This window comes from Aspergillus fischeri, genomic scaffold (genome assembly GCF_000149645.3).
Source record: "Aspergillus fischeri NRRL 181 1099437636249 genomic scaffold, whole genome shotgun sequence".
In the NCBI taxonomy this organism is placed as follows: domain Eukaryota; kingdom Fungi; phylum Ascomycota; class Eurotiomycetes; order Eurotiales; family Aspergillaceae; genus Aspergillus; species Aspergillus fischeri.
In genome coordinates this window covers 4,611,604-4,630,581 of record NW_001509770.1, presented here as the reverse complement: position 1 = coordinate 4,630,581, position 18,978 = coordinate 4,611,604, and the positions used below count along the sequence as shown (strand labels likewise).

General features: G+C 53.6%; 5 protein-coding genes across 5 annotated transcripts; 2 read left to right on the top strand and 3 right to left on the bottom strand.

Annotated features, from left to right (window-relative positions):
* Nucleotides 1-427: 427 nt before the first annotated feature.
* Nucleotides 428-2,292, bottom strand: NFIA_023530 (MDR family MFS transporter; the record flags this gene model as incomplete). Its single annotated transcript, XM_001265538.1, has 3 exons — nt 428-595; nt 664-1,610; nt 1,665-2,292. The coding sequence occupies 3 exons, from the start codon at nt 2,290-2,292 to the stop codon at nt 428-430; spliced, it is 1,743 nt and encodes a 580-aa protein (XP_001265539.1).
* Nucleotides 2,293-2,521: 229 nt separating this feature from the next.
* Nucleotides 2,522-4,147, bottom strand: NFIA_023520 (cytochrome P450; the record flags this gene model as incomplete). Its single annotated transcript, XM_001265537.1, has 3 exons — nt 2,522-2,665; nt 2,724-3,895; nt 3,952-4,147. The coding sequence occupies 3 exons, from the start codon at nt 4,145-4,147 to the stop codon at nt 2,522-2,524; spliced, it is 1,512 nt and encodes a 503-aa protein (XP_001265538.1).
* A 681-nt stretch (nt 4,148-4,828) lies between these two features.
* NFIA_023510 (uncharacterized protein) lies at nt 4,829-7,975 on the top strand (the record flags this gene model as incomplete). Its single annotated transcript, XM_001265536.1, has 9 exons — nt 4,829-5,055; nt 5,125-5,169; nt 5,217-5,514; nt 5,582-5,709; nt 5,776-6,382; nt 6,438-6,712; nt 6,775-7,244; nt 7,312-7,419; nt 7,479-7,975. 9 exons carry the CDS (start codon nt 4,829-4,831, stop codon nt 7,973-7,975), a joined length of 2,655 nt encoding a protein of 884 aa, XP_001265537.1.
* A 163-nt stretch (nt 7,976-8,138) lies between these two features.
* On the bottom strand, nt 8,139-9,116 carry NFIA_023500 (alpha/beta hydrolase; the record flags this gene model as incomplete). The annotated part of the gene is made up of 2 exons (XM_001265535.1): nt 8,139-8,954; nt 9,009-9,116. The coding sequence occupies 2 exons, from the start codon at nt 9,114-9,116 to the stop codon at nt 8,139-8,141; spliced, it is 924 nt and encodes a 307-aa protein (XP_001265536.1).
* Nucleotides 9,117-10,146: 1,030 nt separating this feature from the next.
* Nucleotides 10,147-17,549, top strand: NFIA_023490 (putative polyketide synthase; the record flags this gene model as incomplete). Its single annotated transcript, XM_001265534.1, has 4 exons — nt 10,147-10,781; nt 10,841-14,562; nt 14,630-15,011; nt 15,071-17,549. 4 exons carry the CDS (start codon nt 10,147-10,149, stop codon nt 17,547-17,549), a joined length of 7,218 nt encoding a protein of 2,405 aa, XP_001265535.1.
* Between the last annotated feature and the right edge of the window lie 1,429 nt (nt 17,550-18,978).

The following is an 18,978-nucleotide window of genomic DNA, read 5'->3' as shown; positions in this document are numbered from 1 at the left end:
ATCATCATTCCCTCCGGCTGGGCTTCCACATTAAATACCACTCTTAAAGCCATCCTAATGTATCAGACTGGGTAGAAGGATGCAGGCTTGTAGGTAGAGATAGGACGCCCTACGCAGCCGCGTGCAGCAGTCAGGAAGCCTATGGATTGGCTTGAAGAGCACACCTTTGTTCTCTCATTTATTTGCTGACATCTTGCATACGAATGAATCAGGGCCAAATTCAAGATGAAAACCGGGTTTTAATCTAGTACATATGCCTTAGATGCACTAAATCTAGTACATACGAACATAAGATATTGTACTGGCTGCATCTGTATAGACAGTACCTAATCAATCCCAGGTTAGGTTACGTAGATGTTTGCGTAGCTGCAAACGAGGACTCCAACCCAGTTAGCCTTGGGTTTGCATGTCAGCACCACAGTCAACGTTAATCGCCTCGCTCAGTCCGCAACTCCAACTCGGCGACCCCAGCAGCGGGGCTCCCGTGTTGCCGTGACCGGTCGGCCCCCAGCACGGCGCCCTCATTCTCACTCCGAAGCTTATGCGCTCGCACGAACAGATTAAGGATGGTAGCTAGTCCGGCAAAAGCCACATACTAACGGTACACAGGACATATCATTAGCATAATTGCACTGACACCGTTGCTATGCTGCGGTGACTTACCATGATCCACACCATTCTCAACGCCTCAAAGTACGTCTCCCTAACCAACGCCTCTTGATCCGCACTTAGTCTAAGGGTGTTAATCTCCTCTACACTCGAAGCGGCAAGGTCGCCATTGAATTCGCGGGCTAAAGTTGAGTTTGACCCCAGCTGTCTTGCTAACCCCTCGTTCTTCGCATTCATCTCGTTCTGAAACACCACACCCCCGACAACTACCGAAATAGCCGTAGAGAGAGACCGAACAAATCCCATTGTCGCAGTGACGGCTGCCGTATCCCGGACACTGGTCGCAGCCTGAGCAGCAAGAATCGGCGCTTCGATGTTCATGCCCACACCGATTCCGACCAGGATCTGGAAGATGATAAGTTTGGTGATGTTGGCTTCAAACTCGAGACTAATTAGCAGGCCGGAGCCGAGGACCAAGAAGCCCTGGGCGATGTACATCACCGGGAGATATTTCCCGGTTTGCTGCATGAAGATCCCCGCTGCAGCCGCGGCCAGGGAACATGAGACGATGAGCGGGAGGAGGTAGAGGCCCGATGTGAGCGCGCTTGCGGCCAGGACGGATTGCGCATATAAGGGCAGGTAATATGCCTGTCCAATAAACACGTATGAATTGCACGCGAAGACAACGTAAGGCGCTATCTTTGTCGGCGAGGTGAACAGCCAAACAGGGATAATGGGGTTCTTGGCGATCTTCCATTCGTTCACCACGAACAGCGCCATCACTGCTGTTCCAAAGACCAACAGACAGATGACTGTTGCAGAGGACCAGGAGTAGACGACGTCACCAAAGTCAAGGGCGAGGAGGACCATCAGAGAGCCCCCTACAATCAAAAGACTGCCCGTCCAGTCGATGACTTTTAGCCCGGCAGCGATGGGTGTTCGAGGACTCGGGACCCTCATGAAGAAGAGCAAGACAAGAAAGGAGACTGCTCCAACCGGTACTATACGGTCGAGGGAGTAAGCTTAGGGCCATCAGGTTAGATGGAATGCCTCACAGTTAATCCAAAAACACCATCTCCAGCTAAGCCTCGTCGTAAAAACGCCACCCAGAACGGGCCCTATGGCACTGCCAACCGCCCAAACAAGCGAAGTGATTGCGAGATACAAACCCCGATCTCGCAGCGAAAACATATCGCTGACAACAATGTTGACCATAATCCCCATTCCGGAGCCGCCCAATCCCTGAATCGCCCGTCCCGCGATCAGAGCATCCATATTCGGCGCAAGGGCGCAGACAAGACTGCCGACAAGAAAGACCGCCACCGCAATGAGCATAATAGGTTTCCGGCCCCAGATGTCGGAGACCGAGCCCCATACTGGCGTAATGGCTGCGTAGGCCAGGGTATATGCGCTTCCCACCCAAATATAACCGGCGGCGGTCTTGAACGTGCCGACTATGGCGGGAATTGCAGGAGTAACAATTGTTAAGTCAAGGGCAGAGAGGAGCACGGACAGACAAAGCGACATCATGGTCCAGGCAATGGTGGCGGTGGTGAGACGCGGAGCCTCCGCGGATGAAGAGGGTGCGGGCGCGGGAGTGGCATTGTCAACAGTGCTGCCAGTCGCATCAGTGCGGGAATTAGACGTTGAGGAAACTCTAGCAAGTCCTAGAGCCTTGGACATTGTCAGGACGAAGTAGAGCGGAGAGTTTCTATCTATCTAGATGGAGGAATCGAGGAGGGAGGGGAAAGCGGATGGAGGAGAGGACGTCTTTAAAGAGGGAACACCCCCCCGGTCCTGTCACCTGACCTGGCTTTGTTTACAACGAGAGCAGTCCTAATATCATATATAATTTAATCCTACATGGAAAAACCTCAATGAAGCCAGGAAAAACATTGCTGTTTATATCATTCTACAGTCTAAATACTCCCACATCGCCCCCTGCCTCCCGCTCCGTGATCCTCACATTCATACCAAAATGCGCTGTCAGCCCATGGTTAGCCCACCGAAAAGGCTCAACCGGATCGACCATGGCGAAATCGAACCGCCGAAAGAGCTGTAGAAAATCAATTAGAGCGAGGAATCGGAGTAGATACATGGGAGATGGCACGTACCTCGAAGATCGTCTTTCCCAGCTCTATGTACGCAAGCCGTTTCCCCAAGCACTCCCACCTTGTTCCAGTCGCAAATACCAATCCGTATGAGGCATCCATCTCCTTTCTCTTTTCCACTGGTGCATCAATCCAGCGTTGCGGCTCATACACGTCTGCATCGTCCCCAAAGATAGTTCTATTCCTCATAATGGCCAGCGCCGACCAAGCGACTTGGGTATTTGCAGGGACCTTTATGCCACAGATCGTATCATCACGCGGACACACCTTGCCCATAAGGCCCATACTGGGTGGGAATATCCTTAGACCTTCCTTGATGCACGCCTGGAGGTAGGGAAGGGCTTTGGCCTCGGCGTCTCTGATCACCGGGCGTGCCACGGTCTTTACAGCATCGTCAATCTCGGATTGAAGTGCACGGTATGCTCGAGGGGTGGTCGACAAGTAGAAGATAATATTCCTCAGGGCAGTGGACGTGGTGTCCGTCCCGCCAAAGACGGTCACAAGCGCTTCTGACTCGACTTGGGGTCTGCTCAAACCGGAGTTGATGAAGGACTGGAGGATATCAGTATGATTAGTTTTTAGGTCATCGTATCGCTCGTCAACAAGGTCCTTGATGTGACCGAGGAACCGGCCAACTCCGCTCTGGTCATGGGGCTTGGGGTGAAATGGTTTCAGCAGACGGCTTTCGAGGATCTTTCTGAGGGTCGGGAGCAGGGTGACCATATGGACGGGTCTGTGGAGAGCCTCGGACGTTTCTAGGATCCCATGTATATCGCTATTCGCCTCCAAGTAGCCCGCTGGTTTGCCAAATCCGACGGCCGTGATGACATCCTGCGTCAGGTACTGCATCGTTCGAGCTAGATCGCATGGTCGCAAGTCTGTCTGGGTGGAGATATATCGCTGCTCGATTAGTGCTACGAGCTTTGTGATCTGTTGGTCGACAAGCTGTTCCTCATTTGCGATCCCCTTGCCTCCGTACCCTGGCATGAGGTGGCTTCGGAGCCGGTGATGCTCCTTATTATCAATGACCGACAAGACATTATCCACCTCGCTGTTCAGACGGACAGCCTTGTACCAATCTGAGCGGTGATAGCCCGAGTTGATTCCCCATATTCGGCGGATCTCAGCGGGATCACCGCACAGCACCCACTTAGGGCCGATGCGGACGAGGGGACCTGGAAAAGGGCATCAGTCATTGTATAATATTCTCAGGACGGGAGGCTGTTCTCACCATATTCTCTACAAGCATTATAGAGGCTGTCACAGAGCCTGCCAGACCAAGCCTGTCTTAGCAACCACAACTTTGTCCACCCGGTTCCTGGGGGCCCTTCAATGTGCCGCAAACGATTCCATTGGTAGACTCGTCTCCCAAGGAAATATACCAAAAACCAGAGAGTCCCAATGAGCCAAACATGAGGGGCCAGCATGATTCAGGGCTATGGTCTGTCTGTTTGAGGAATCTCGCAAGTCTTCCGCTCGCGCGCAGCAATTTGAAGACACGCAGGACAACAATGGACGGGACATCCACTGCATCATTGAGCACCGTCTGCTAGGAGTAAGCAAAGCAAAAGCTGTATTATACTTGCGTTGCCTTTTTGCAATTCGAGGTTTGCCGCCAGTCGAGTTATGCTGCAAACACATAGACTAATCAATATCGGGTGCTTATTGCGTCGCTTTGTCGAGGCCACATGATGTCTGTACATATCATGCAATGCACCGCCGTCACCTATCTCGCGTCCAACTCCTCTCCAACACTCACAGGTTTACGTGACTGGCTGGGAGCCACCAGATGTACAGGGGTAAGCGTCCGAACTACAACAGCTGCGATACCTCGCAGTTGCCTAACTAGGTATATGTGCGTGTGTGCCAAGGTTGACATAAATTGTGGCTTGCAAGGATCTGCAGCGCTTGGGGCGGAAACGATCCGAGGCAAAACGGGCGTTTCGGCACACAATTACCAAGGACTAGTATTTTTCAGAAATCCGGAGCTTGCGGCTCTTGCTACATAAACATGATTTGGAGTCGGGGCTCCGGGATGTGCTATGCGCCAACGTACGTTGCTATCTCGAAAGGGAGCTTGAGGGGATCACTACACCTAGCTGTGCAAAATGGATGTCTTCAGGCGAGCGAAGATGATGCTCCTTTTTTCGAACGTCGGCATTGTGCTGGGCGTTGTAGTCTTCATGGCCGGGTACTTCAGTCCTCCTCCGAGGCTGGCATTTGAGAACGACCTTGAGCAGACTGGGTTGCAAGGAGCTGGAGAGGAGAAACGTTATTCTCAGCCGTCTGCGCCCTTCGACAAAGTCGTTTTTATGGTTATTGATGCGCTACGCAGGTGCGATACCTCCATTACGCGTTCATCTCGACCGTGGGAGTTAAGGCCGGCTAACATATCTATACCTAGTGACTTTGTCTACGGAGAAGACTCGGGCTTCAGCTTTACACAGAGGTAATCTGCGTCTCCATCACTCCATTCTTTCTCTAACACTCCTACAGTCTCATCAAATCCGGGTCCGCAATTCCGTTCACTGCTCTCGCTGCCCCGCCAACCCTAACTCTGTCACGTATCAAAGCCATGACCCAGGGCAGCGGGCAATCCTTCCTCGACGCATGGCTCAATGTCATGCACTCCGCCGATGCTAGGCGGCTCGTCGGAGAGGATACATGGTTGTCCCGCTTCAAGTCGGAGCGTGCACCGGAAAAGAAGATGATCTATTACGGCATCGACATGTGGTGTATGCTGTACCCGGAGATATGGGACCGGTATGAGACCGTAGACTCGTTTTATCTACCAGTGAGTTCGAATCTGTTGAACGGAGACTTGATTGTATGTGACCTAACAATGTGCTCGTCACATATAGAATTTTAGCGAGGTTGATAGCAACGTTACGAGGGGATTAACATCCGAACTCGACAAGGATGACTGGAAGGGGTTGGTTCTGCATTACCTCGGCCTCGATAATGCAGCTCACTTTGGGGGCGCTGGAAGGTATGCTAGTCCTTATTACTACATATGTTACCTAGTATGATAATCCGCTGATTGCAAGTCCTACAGCTCGATCGTGAGAGCAAAGCAAGTCGAAATGGACGATGTGGTCCGCCAGATATACACCGCATTGGAGGATCTGCCCATTCACGCCAACACTCTGTTTGTCCTAGCTGGCGACCACGGGATGACGGACAACGGCAACCACGGGGGTGATACACCGGCCGAGATTGCTTCTGCGCTGCTCTTCATCTCGCCCAAGTTTAAATCTCTCGGATACACATTCACGAGCCCTCAGCCGCACAATCCGGAATATATCTACTATTCTGTTGTTGACCAAGTTGACATTGTCCCCACGTTGGGAACACTCCTGGGCTTCTCAATTCCTGCCGGAAGTGTGGGTGTTGTTATCAAGCAATTGCTCGCACTTTTCCCGGACTTGAGCCAACAGGTGCGCGTCCTGATGCGCAATGCCCGGCAGATGGTCAACCTTCTGTGCTTGAAACATGGCTTGGAGGCACCGATGCAGTTGGATCTGTGTGACAGTGCCTGTCATTGCGGTTCTAATAGAGCTCATCGCGTTCTGTGCCTATGGGAAAGGTTGAATTTCGAAGGCTCTGTGACAGCGCAGAGTGAGGATCCCAATACGCACGATGCTGCCCGGTTGCTACAGGAGGTAGGTCGACTTAGCCTTGGGCGGCACATGTGAATGATTAAGTAACCTGGAACAGATCTGCGTTGACGCCCAGCAAGTTCTTGGTGTGGCACACAATAATCTCAATCTGCGTCGCATGGCCACAGGCATAGGCCTTTTGACTCTGGTGGTCTTCCTACTATCAACACTGGGCTTTCGGGAAAGCGAGCAGAGTGCTCTCCATCGGTTAATGTCCGGAGCCGTCGTACTTTTCCATGGTATCACAATGTTCTCTAGTCGTCTAGTGGAAGAGGAGCACCGTTTCTGGTATTGGACATCTCTGGCATGGTTTGGGTATTTGGGCCTCAGATGGTATGACTACCCCGCTATACTATCCCGCTTCACCATGGATAATATATCTAACCGTTATCCAGGTTGACAGCAGGGACAAGCAGAGTTGGTGCAATGTTCCTGCCTCTTCTTCACGTTGTCGGCCAAAGCTTGAATCCCGCTGGGGAAACCCCGTGGGGAGCCGGCACATACCTGCACAGCTTCCTCGATGACAGTCCACTCTGGCTCTGGATTCTGGCAGCGGGTGCGCATGTACTGGCAGTGCGGACACTTTCCGAGGCTATCGGCGTCGCCGTCGGGGTTGGAAGATACGCCTCGACATTTGGCGCGTGCTTGGTATGCGGCTTGACGGTGCTTTTCAAGATATGCTCGACACATACCTTCAACCCAGAGCTCTTGGAGTTTCTGCCTCCATGGCTCCAGTCAATCTTCAGCGAGGAGGTTGGAAACCTAGCCCTCTGGTCATTGTGGAGTGGGCTACTGGCTCTATGCATCGTCTTGCTTGTCCGCCATCGTGCAGGGACTGCCAGTGTGAGCCAGGCAGCTAGTCCAGGTTTGTCTGTTTACCAAGTAAGCGACTGACTTAGTGCTAAATTGCTAATGGTATCTGCTTCCCCTAGCCATCCTTGTTGGAATTGTCGAGCTTGGCAATGTATATCTGCGCGCACAAGCACGACCAAAGAGTCTCATCCTCTTTCTAATCTTCGACCTGCAATTGCACTGCCTCCGTATGTTTTTTCAACTTATCCTCTCGCTTCAGTGTTACTGACCCTGCGTGATACATCAGTGTCCGCCTTCTCCAAAGTCCAAACAGATGCCTCCACAGTATCCCTCACGGTCCTCCTCCTCACCCAAAGTGCCTTCTTCTCTGGCGGCCGCAGCAACTCCCTCGCCTCACTAGACATGATGAACGGGTACAACGGCATCTCGCACACCGACAGCATGCTGAATGTTATTCTCGTCTCGCTACAGACCATCCTAAGTAACTGGATTGGTCCGGTATGGTGGTCGCTTGCTGGGCTGCGGCTCCTAAGCGCAGCAACCGCATCAAAAAGTCGAGACTCCAAAATGCGATGCTTTCTGGAGTATCTTACTTCTCAAACACTATATTCCGCGTTCAGTGCTCTTGCCGTGATGGCGTCATGTCTTTGGTGGCGCGATGATGGTGTTCTGTGGACGGTGCTCGCACCAAAGTATGTCAATGTTGCGCTTTGGGCTGGATTTCACCAGTTGCTGGTTAATGGGCTTTTGGGCATGGCGTTGTGGTTTGGCGTTGCGATGTAGGGTGGTTGCAGTAACAGTGTTTAACCATGGGAGAAGATTGGTGATAGATCCTGCTTCTATTATAACATCTAGAAGACATTGCGGTTTCCGGGTTGAGGTAGGCAACCTATACATCTCACGGACTTATCCCTGGCGTCGATATAGAGAACTCTAATAGTCGAGATCACTCCTTCCTCCTCAAGAGACGCTGCACAAACTCCGTCTGCACCCGATTGACGTCCCCCTGATGTGCCCCCTCCAAAATATCCATATGCACCGCGCCCTGCTGCACATACAACTCCTTGTCCGCTGTCAACGTTTCAAAATGCCTCTTCTGCGTCTCCGTCCCTACAACTGCATCCTGTTCAGCCAGGACAAAAAGCACCGGGCGCTTGAGATACTTCCACATATGGCTCGGCTCCCAAAGCAGCATATTCCGATACGTGCCCACCGTCGTGCGGTTGACGTGGTTCGGCGCCAGCTCCGCCCTGAGTGGATCATTCACGTCTTGAGCGTTAAGCAGCCTCATCGCCACCTCGCGCTCAAAGCCCAGGTTAAACCCCGCTGGGTTCTCGCCCGTCTTCGTGAGCATGGGGACGTAGAAGGGGTCGTTGCCTTTGAGGCGGGATTCGCGGTCCTGCGCGGCTTTGGCGAGCACGGCGGACAGTTTGGGCAGGTTCTGCGTGGCGCCGACGACGGGGCACACTGCGACGGTGAAGCGCGCGCGTGGATCCAGGGCGGAAGTCACGAGAGCGATGCTCGCGCCTAGTGACATGCCCCAGAGGCCGACGCCTTGGGAGCGGTCGATGTTTGGGTGGGAGAGGAGGAAGGATAGGGCGTCGGAGAGGTCGTCGACGGATTGGAAGGGGTTGATGTCGTTGCGGGGGGTGCCGTCGCTGAGGCCGACGCCACGGGGGTCGTAGGTTAGGGCTGTGATGCCGGCGCGTTGAAATGATGCGGCCGTTGTTGGGAGGCCCAGCATCTCTTTAGTTGCGTTGAACTTGGAAATGCCATTAGGAGAACGGAGTTATTTGGGGGGTTTGGTCGTACGTACGCCGGGAGTCATGATGATTCCTGGTCCTCGCTGGTCTGCAGGGAAAAGACAACCCCGAAGGACTGTGTTGTCGAGGGTGCGGAACTCGATGTTCTGGTGAGAAGGCATCTTGAGATAGGCTATACGTGGTAGAACTGAGAGGAGCGAAATGGACAAGTTTCCCACTGCTCTACAGACTAGAAACGGCCGTCTGCGAGAGCCTCTGGGCTCAGCTGCCGCAAAAAGTATTTGCAGAATTGGTTCACTAATTGCAATTATCCGTACTGTAAGTTTCAATTCTGAACTATGGTGCCACCATTCCTTCGATCGTCGTCAGCATGGACTGGACCGGACGGTCACACGAGCAGATGCCATGAATGGATCAACCTGGATTCCATAACACACTCGTAAGCAGAGCCCCTGCTGCAAGTGTTGGGACCAGGGGTCTGATACGCGGGGCGGAAGGTCCAACGTCTGCTTACTCTCATGTAGCTTCTCTTGTTTGTGATGCCATGCACCCCCACCCGAAGCCACCCGAAGTTTAGGTGGGATCCTAATTCATGAATCAGCATGCACGAGTCTGGACCCCGGTCCCAATCAGCAATGATGCCCTAATCGAGATGCGTGCATGGAGACGGGGTGCCGCCGGGGTGGGGCGGGCCATGTTCGGGGTGTTCGGAGAACGCAAGCCCTTAGCTGGATAGATAAGAGACATCTACATCGTGACCATACATAACAGCTCTACCTTTGTCTGGCTCCATGATATACTCTAGACGTCGTGCAATCAATACGGGTTGATTTCCATACATGTGGCTTGCTCTCTGCAGGTTATACCCCTGTCTGGCCCCCAATCAGTGCTAGGGAGACCAGGATCATCTTTGACTATTATCGCGAATAGCGAGGACTCCGCGATACCAGAGCCTTATGCCATGGAGATGCGCTTTTTGATCCATTGCAGTCCAGAATGCGTTGGGTTTTGCGCCCATCTGATAGGACGTCCAAGGGTAGAGAGACGGGACGGTGGCTACATGGATGCCAGGGATGGCCAGGGAGAGCATCGAGATGGCATAGCCTGGTTGCACTATATGTAGCGAGGGTAATACTGGCATTGTGGCTCTATCCAACTCCTACCGACCCTTTCTACAATACAGTTGGCAAAATGTCTGAATTCACAAACGGTACCATGAACGGTAGCATGAACGGACATACCCAAGTCAATGGAGTCCGGGGCACAAACCATGCCTCGAGCCAGGATTATCACGGGGAGTTACACAACAGCAGCAGTATCTACATCCAAGAGCCCGTGGCCGTGGTTAGCATGGCCTGCAGGCTGCCGGACACATGTCACACCCCGCGAGCCTTCTGGCAATTCCTCGAGCAGGGGCGAATTGCGATCAACACGCCCCCAGGCACTCGGTACTCAGTGAACACCCACTACGATGGCTCACTAAAGCCGCAGACCATGGCTTCCCCAGGTGGAATGTTCCTGCAGGATGTCGACCCCCGGGACATCGATGCCCAGTTCTTTCACCTCTCCGGAATAGAGGCAACCTCTATGGATCCGCAGCAACGTCAACTGCTGGAGGTTGTCTATGAGGGCCTCGAGAACGCGGGCGTCACTTTGGAGCAACTTGACGGGGCGTCTGTAGGCTGTTTTGTTAGCTCGTTCGCCAGTGATTATGGCGACATGCAGGCGCGCGACCCGGAGAACCGTGCTTCGGCCACCGTTGTTGGGGTTGGTAGAGCCATGCTCAGCAACCGCCTCAGTCACTTCCTCAATATCAAAGGGCCAAGGTGGGTTGGTTGCATTCACGAACATACCTAAGTAAGCCGCTAATAAAGTATCCCGCTAGTATGACAATCGACACTGCCTGCTCCGGGGCTCTTATCGGGATCGACCTCGCGATGAGATATCTCCAGTCCAAGGAGATAAACTCGGCAATTGTCGCCGGCGCCAATCTATACTGCAGCCCGGAGCATGTCATGGATCATTACATGGGTGCGAATGGCGCCGCGTCGTTATCCGGGCGTTGCCACACGTTCGATTCCAAAGCAGACGGATATATCAAGGCCGAGGCAGTCAATATGGTGTATCTAAAGCGCCTGAGCGATGCCATCAATGACAAAGATCCTATCCGCGCCATTATTCGTGGAACTGCTACCAACAGCGACGGCTGGACAGCTGGCATCGCGAGCCCCAACCCCGAAGCACAGTCGGCTGCTATTCGACAGGCTTATCAGAATGCTGGCATAACTGACCTCTCATTGACGAGCTACGTTGAATTCCACGGCACGGGGACAAGAGCGGGTGATTCTCTGGAGGCGAACGGTGTTGCCACCGTCTTCACGCCGTTTCAAGCACCCGATCGCCCCTTGCGAATCGGCTCGGTGAAAAGCAATATTGGTCACTCCGAGCCAGCGGCTGGTCTATCAGGACTACTGAAGACGGTACTCAGCTTGGAGCACGGGGTCATTCCCGGGAATCCGACCTTTATTGATCCTAGCCCAAAGATCGATTTCGAAGCATTGCGGTTATATACGTCGCGGACAGCCACTACCTGGCCGAAGGTTCCCTTCAGGAGAGCCAGCATCAACTCGTTCGGGTATGGGGGCTCAAATGCTCATGTCATCATTGACGAGGCAAAGGACCTCGGTCACCATCACGTCTCTTCTTATGTAAACGAAGAGACGGATGATCTATTCGCAGAGCAGTCAGCGACGCGACCCTATCTTCTAGTCTTTTCAGCAAACGATGAAAAGGCGCTGGACGCCCAAGCTGCTGCATTAGATCGTCACCTGTCCGATCCGGCTGTCAAGGTCTCTCTTCGCGATCTGGCATATACCCTGAGCGAACGGAGATCTCGCCACTATCACCGCGCCTTTGCGGTCACGGACAGTACCACCCTAGACCTTCCCACATTGAATAAAGGCCATATATCCGGCCAGAAGCCCAAGGTTGGGTTCGTCTTTACAGGACAGGGCGCCCAATGGCCCACAATGGGGAGAGGGCTTGTTGAAACATTTCCTCTAGCCGCGCGTACTATCCAGCACTTGGATAGAATACTACAAGACGCTCATGATCCGCCATCCTGGTCGCTCTACGAAGGGTTGACGGCCGATGGTGCCCAGATCCAGCGTCCGGAACTATCTCAGCCGCTTGTCACGGCACTTCAACTGGCAGTGCTGGCTATATTTCAGGCTTCCGGTGTGGTGCCCCAAGCGGTGGTCGGGCATTCGTCCGGAGAGATTGCGGCAGCTGTCGCGGCAGGCCACATAACCCCCGAGCAGGCTATTCTGATAGCGTATTATCGGGGTAAGGCTACATCCGAAGCCGTTTACGAGGCACCTGTCGGGATGATGGCTGTCGGTCTTGGACCCGACCAGGTCCTACCGTACTTGGAGGGTACCACTGTTGAGGTTGCCTGCATTAACAGCCCGCAGAGCGTCACCCTCTCAGGGACAAAGTCGGAGCTTGTCCCCATTGAAGAACGTGTCAAAGATGATGGATACTTTGCACGACTACTTCGCGTGGATGCGGCATATCATTCCCGCCATATGAAGTCCGTGGCTGGGCGATATGAGGATCTGTTGAGGCAACATGTCGAGTGGCCAGAGCATAATAAGAACAAGAAGCAATCACTCATGGTGTCGTCGACGACCGGCAAGGCCCTTGAAAACCCACCAGGGCCTGCCTACTGGGTCGCCAACATGGTTTCGCCTGTGCTCTTCGGTCAGGCCGCACATGAGCTGATAACGGGGCCAGAGGCCGTGGATTGCCTTTTCGAAATTGGGCCAAGTGACGCACTATCTGGACCAATCAACCAGATCAAAAAGGCCGCCTCCTCATCGGTGGAGTATGGCTCGGCCTGGAAGCGCGGCCCTCACGCTGTCTCAACCTTGCTACATGCAGCCGGGACGCTTTTCACCATGGGCTACCCCATTTCCCTGACAGCATTCAACGACGATGCAGACGACGCTCCCCCCGTGTTTGTATCGGATCTGCCCAACTACCAGTGGAACCACTCTGTAAAGTACTGGCACGAAAGCGAATCCAGTCACGACTGGCGCTTCCGCAAATTCCCCTATCATGACCTCCTTGGCAGCAAGATTCTCGGCAGCCCATGGACTAATCCAACATGGAAGAATGTGCTGCGGCTCAGCGACACCACTTGGCTGCGCGACCATCTTCTCGGAGACAGCGTCATCTTCCCCGCGGCGGGCTACATTGCCATGGCCATCGAAGCCATCTACCAGAAGACGTATGCAATGGGGCAGATTCCCGAGGGGACTTCCATCTCCGAACTCCCTTTCAAACTGCGCAATGTGGCATTCCCCCGTATGCTCACACTGGACACAAACAGCGGTACCAAGATCCTCTTGTCTTTGCAGCCGTGCTCCAGCACCAAGGAGTCATGGCACGAGTTCACGGTCAGCACGATCACAAAGGATGGCTCAATTGAAGAACACTGCCGAGGCCTTGTGAGCGTTGGTAACCAAAACCTTCCCCGACCACCTCCCAGTGCGTCAGACATTGCACCTCTGCAACATCCGGTCCCAGGCGCCGTATGGTACAAGGCCATGCGCCGTGTCGGCTACCACTTCGGCCCTGCCTTCCAGCCCTGCCAGCAAGTCGAGGCCAAGGCGGACTCGCGTCAGTGCCGGGCGTTGGTGCGACTGCAAGCCCCCGAGTCTCGCTATCCGCAGAGCCAGTATGCAATGCATCCCGCCGCCATCGACGGCTGCTTACAGATTGCCACTGTCGCCCTCAACCGGGGTCATCATTCCACCATCAACACCCTCATGCCCCCTGCCCTCATTGATGATCTGGTCATATTCCCGCACGAGGTTTCATCTGGCGATGAAGCGATTGTAGCCTCTGAGGCCGTATGGAGCGGTGTTGGACGACCAGATGACAATAAACGCTATGTCAGTGACATCAGGACAATCGCCCAGGGAAGCAATGAACTCGTCTTTCACCTCGAGGGACTGCGATACCACGCTATCAATGCGAGTGTCGACCGGCCCCATGCATTCACGCAGGTTGTTTGGAACCCAGACATTGACTTCCTCACCTCCGCCGAGACTGCACATATCCTACAGGCGACGGTGCGACCAGGAAACGGCAATGGCGAGGGCGATGGGGATGCCGCGGCGGCAGCCTTGACGCAGATGGCCAAGCTACTGTCATTGATAGCCCACAAACGCCCGTCGGCAAAAGTGCTGGAGGTGGCGGCACGCGACGGCCCAGCAGCTGGCGAGTCCCTGTACCTCGACCATATCCGCGCCAGGGCGGGTACTATTGCCCATGGGTGTAGCTACCGCTTCCTGGCGCCATCCCAACAAGCCGGACTGGTGGCTCATGAGAAATATGCGGCTGAACCGGGCGTTGCTGTGCAGGTTCTGGATGCAGAGCAGGGGCCTTTTGATGATGCTGATGAGAAGTACGACTTGATTATTCTGAAGGTCGACGAAGGGGAGCAGGAAGTTGAGCAAACCATCCAGCGGGCACGAGATGCCGTGACAGTGAATGGATATTTGGTTGTGGTGAGGGTAGTAGGGCTCCCATTCCTGAATGGTATGTATCCTTCTCAAGGCCCAGAAGCTAGTGGCTGTCGGAGAAAGCTGACTGGGGGCGTTACCAGGTGACACTCCCAACTCGACCGGGATCGACACTGTCCATGATATGCACACCTCCAGGGGCGGCGTGCTCAGTCTGCTTTACGTTGGAAACCTGAGGGAGGAAGGCACAGAGGCAGACTTGCACCACAGAGAAAGGAAAGATGTGCACTTGCTTCACTTTGGCACCCCAGTCCCCTCCACAGATGCAGTTCAGGATATCCTTAAGAAGAAGGGATGGACTGTACCGGAGCACAGTCTACCATTTGAAGAAGTTCCCCCGGACAGCACGGTCTTGATAATAGATGAGATGGATCACCCGATCCTCTCCGCCTTAGCAGATGGGCAGTTTACTGCGCTACGAGGTCTGCTGGAGAAGCAGTGCCGTGTGGTGTGGGTCACTAGGGGGTAAGTTTCGAGACCATGTTGATATGCTCCCTTTATACAGAGTTTCTCACAGGATACAGGTCTCAGATGCAGGTTACCCATCCAGAGCAAGGTCTCATGTTTGGCGTTGCACGCTCACTTCGGGCAGAATACCCCTCCAACTTGCTTTTGTGTCTGGATGTCGAGTCTACGAGCAGTCCCGGCAGCCTGGAGGCGATTGACACGGCTCTTCGCCATATCACATCTGTCGCGAGTCTCCAGGACTCTGACAGCGAGTTTGTGGAGCGCGATGGGATGTACCATGTCAGTAGGGTGGTCGCAGATGCCGTGCTCAATCAGGCCCAGAAGGAAAGCGAGGACGGAGAAGCGGGAGGAGGACCACCTGTTCGCGAGGACATCATCCACAACCACAAGTCCCTCATTCGGTTGGTCAGCGAAAGGTCTGGTACATTGGATACACTTATATACAAGGAGGTCCCTGATCTGCCGAAGCTCGCAGACGACGAGGTCGAGGTCGAAGTCCATGCTGCAGGGATGAACTTCAAGGACCTGGCCAACGCGATGGGATTCGTGCCGGCCAATGAGCACTTGTTTGGCTTAGAGTGTACTGGAACCGTCACCGCCATTGGGGACGCTGTACCCACTGTCAAACCCGGAGACCGAGTGCTCATGGTCCGACGAGACGGAGGCTGTTTTGCCAACAGGGTGAGAAACCGCTGGCGTGCTGTTCACCCCCTGCCCGACTGGATCTCTTTCGAAGCTGGCACAACCCTCGGAATTGCAGTCCACACAGCGGTCTACGGCCTCGTCACGTTGGCCAACCTTCAAAAGGGACAGTCTGTCCTGATCCATTCCGCGTCGGGTGGAGTCGGCCTGGCTGCCATCGAGCTGTGCCACTATCTCGGGGCAGAGATCTTCGTGACGGTGGGCACGGATGCGAAACGAGACTTCCTGGCTGAACACTACGGAGTGCGGCGAGACCGCATGTTCTCCTCTCGCAGCACGGCCTTTGCGAAAGACCTGATGCGGGCGACCAACGGCCGCGGGGTCGATGTCTGTCTCAACTCCCTGACCGGAGACATGCTGCACGAGAGCTGGAGATGTATCGCCGAGAACGGCACTCTCGTCGAGATCGGAAAGAAGGACATGCTCGATCGAAACAGCCTCTCCATGGAGCCGTTTGACCGCAACTGCTCTTACCGTGCCCTGGATCTCTCGCGAAAGAGCATCAGCGATGAGACCACCTACCAAACAGGAGTCTACATCATGGACCTGGTGAGACAACGCCATATCAAACCACTGCACATCGGCGCGACTTTCCCCTTTACCGAGACTGTGGACGCGTTCAGGTACATGCAGCGAGGGAAGCACATCGGCAAGGTGGTTCTCTCCTTCGAGCAGAGCAAGTCTGTACCCCTACCCTTCCGGCCAGCGGGACCTGCCTTCCGCCTGCGCCCAGACGGCTCATACCTCATAGCCGGCGGACTCAAGGGGCTCTGTGGAAGCATCGCAGTCTACCTGGCGCGGCATGGAGCAAGAAACCTGGTTGTCATCTGTCGCAGTGGGTACGAGGACGCGCGATCGCAGAAGATCATCTACGACTGCCAATGCCTGGGGTGCCATGTCGATCAGGTAACAGGGGATATCACGTCCCTTGACGACGTCCGCCGTGCCTTCACCACCGCCTCGTTGCCCGTCATCGGCGTGATTCAAGGCGCAATGGTCCTACGCGACCGCATGTTCTCAACCATGACGCCCGACGAGTTCCGACAACCCATCGCACCCAAAGTTGCCGGAACTTGGAACCTGCATCACGCGTCGCTCGAGCTATCGACCTCATTAGATTTCTTTACCCTCCTCTCCAGCGTGAGTGGTTTAGTCGGGCAGCTCGGACAGGCCAACTACGCCGCGGGCAACACCTTCCTCGACTCCTTCGCCGCGTACCGACTGCAGCAGGGCCTTCCAGCCTGCTCAATCAATCTCGGTCCCATCGACGATGTCGGCTACCTCGCCAATGACGAGCAGGGTACAATGCTGAATCGTGTCTTCGAAACTCGCGGCTGGACCCCCATCCACGAGGCCCTGCTCCATCAAATCCTGCGCATCAGTATCCTCCAGCAGACGCACCGTCTCAACCCATCCCACACCGGACAACTCGTCACCGCGATTGTGCCCGGCGAGACTCCCTTCGAGCCCGTTCACCGGTTCAGCGCCCTAGCGGGCCATAATACAGCCAAGACCGGCGGTGGTGTCGACGCTGAATCGAAATCCAAGCTGACTCTCCTGAAGAAGGGCTCATCGGGCGACATGGACCATGCCATTTTACTCGCTGCCGCCGTGGAGCTGGTGAATCCTGTCCTGATGCGCAGCTTGGGTGTTGGGGAGCCGTTGGATCCGACGCGCCCGCTAAGCAATTACGGAGTTGACTCGCTGGTGGCAGTGGAGTTGAGGAACTGGGTCCGTCAGCAGTTGGAGATCGAGGTTAGTGCGTTGGAGATTGTGGGTGCTAGGACTCTGACGGCGTTGTGCGAGACGCTTCTGGGCAAGTTGGCGCGGTAGACTTGACTTTATACCTATAGGCTATTAGGCCCTGGATGGCTTGGAACGAGGCCGCTTTAGTATCCATCCTTCTTACCATGCTTGATTTAAACCTTGTTGGGTATTTCTAGTCCATGATCCTTGGGCTATATACATGTCTCCAGCCTAGGCAACAACCACAGAGTAGTGAATAATACTCTATAACTCAGTAATATCATTTACCAAGTCCTGAGCCTAGCGCTAAGCCTAAAATATATGTAATTATATCTATTTAGTGGCGAACACATGACTTTTATTACCTGACGAGGCTAGCAGGTGTCACCAACCACTAGAGGGCGTCGCTGTAACCTCACCCTAGACCTGATATTAGATCCATTTTATACTACGATCTAGATAGCCAATGTCATTGAATATCCCCCTATTATACCACTAGGCCAGGTCAAGAGCTGTATCAAGGCTACCTCTGGGTCAGTCGACTTGTACCTGTCCTGGAATAGCTGGTGAAGACCTTTCTTCTTGAGACGAAGCCCACGGGGAGAAGATTCAGTGGATCCTAGTCTTAGACCAACATACGATTCATATTACATCAGATTTAGTAAAGAATGTTGAAAGGACCTATCGGTATTCAAGTCAAAAAGGCATTCTAAACCGTCAATGAGATACAAAAACGAAGATAATACTATATAGTACAAATCATTGAAGTAATAATATCGAAAACAGCTGGATCATGTCATCAGCAGTCAAATCATATCGGCTGCAATGTTCGGACTATCATGAAAGATGGAGATTGGTGCAAATCACAGCAAAAATTATATGCTTGAGGTAAGAAGTCGGCAAAGCTAGCAGCGAAGAAGCCGACAAGCTGGAAAATATTCGTTTAACCCCAACATAGCTTGCCCTCACATCCGAAGTATCCATTCCAGGAGGAATGTGTAAGTGGATAGATAGTGTTAGTCTTTCTAATGAAGCCTAGACTCCACTTATCCTGTAATTTTGCTAGTATGTAGACCTCATAGTCTATCTGCTTGTGCACATAAAGCTAGGATCAGAATTGATAGACAGTAGATAAGACTACATATTTGTTAGGGTTTTGAACAGGAAGCAGGATCGATCGAGGCTGGGAAATTGGCCAACTTTATTTGGGTTGACAGAGATCTTACCCAAGGTGATTTCGCAAATACAAAGGTGTTGAAGACGTGGGTCGAAGGAGCACTAGTCTATGGGCACGCATAAGGTCTGACGTTGTTGCCGATATCAGATTGGTTGTATTGTACTCCGTAATAATATAGAACTACATAGTAGATAACCAGTTGACAATTTATATTGGAGAAAACAGTGCTAGTCTTAACTTGGTGCTTGGTCCCCTGTCATCCCCACTATAACCCATCTATTAGGACAGACGCTAGGCCAGATCGAGAGCTTGGTGCCCTGTCATGCTCATGCTCCGCTT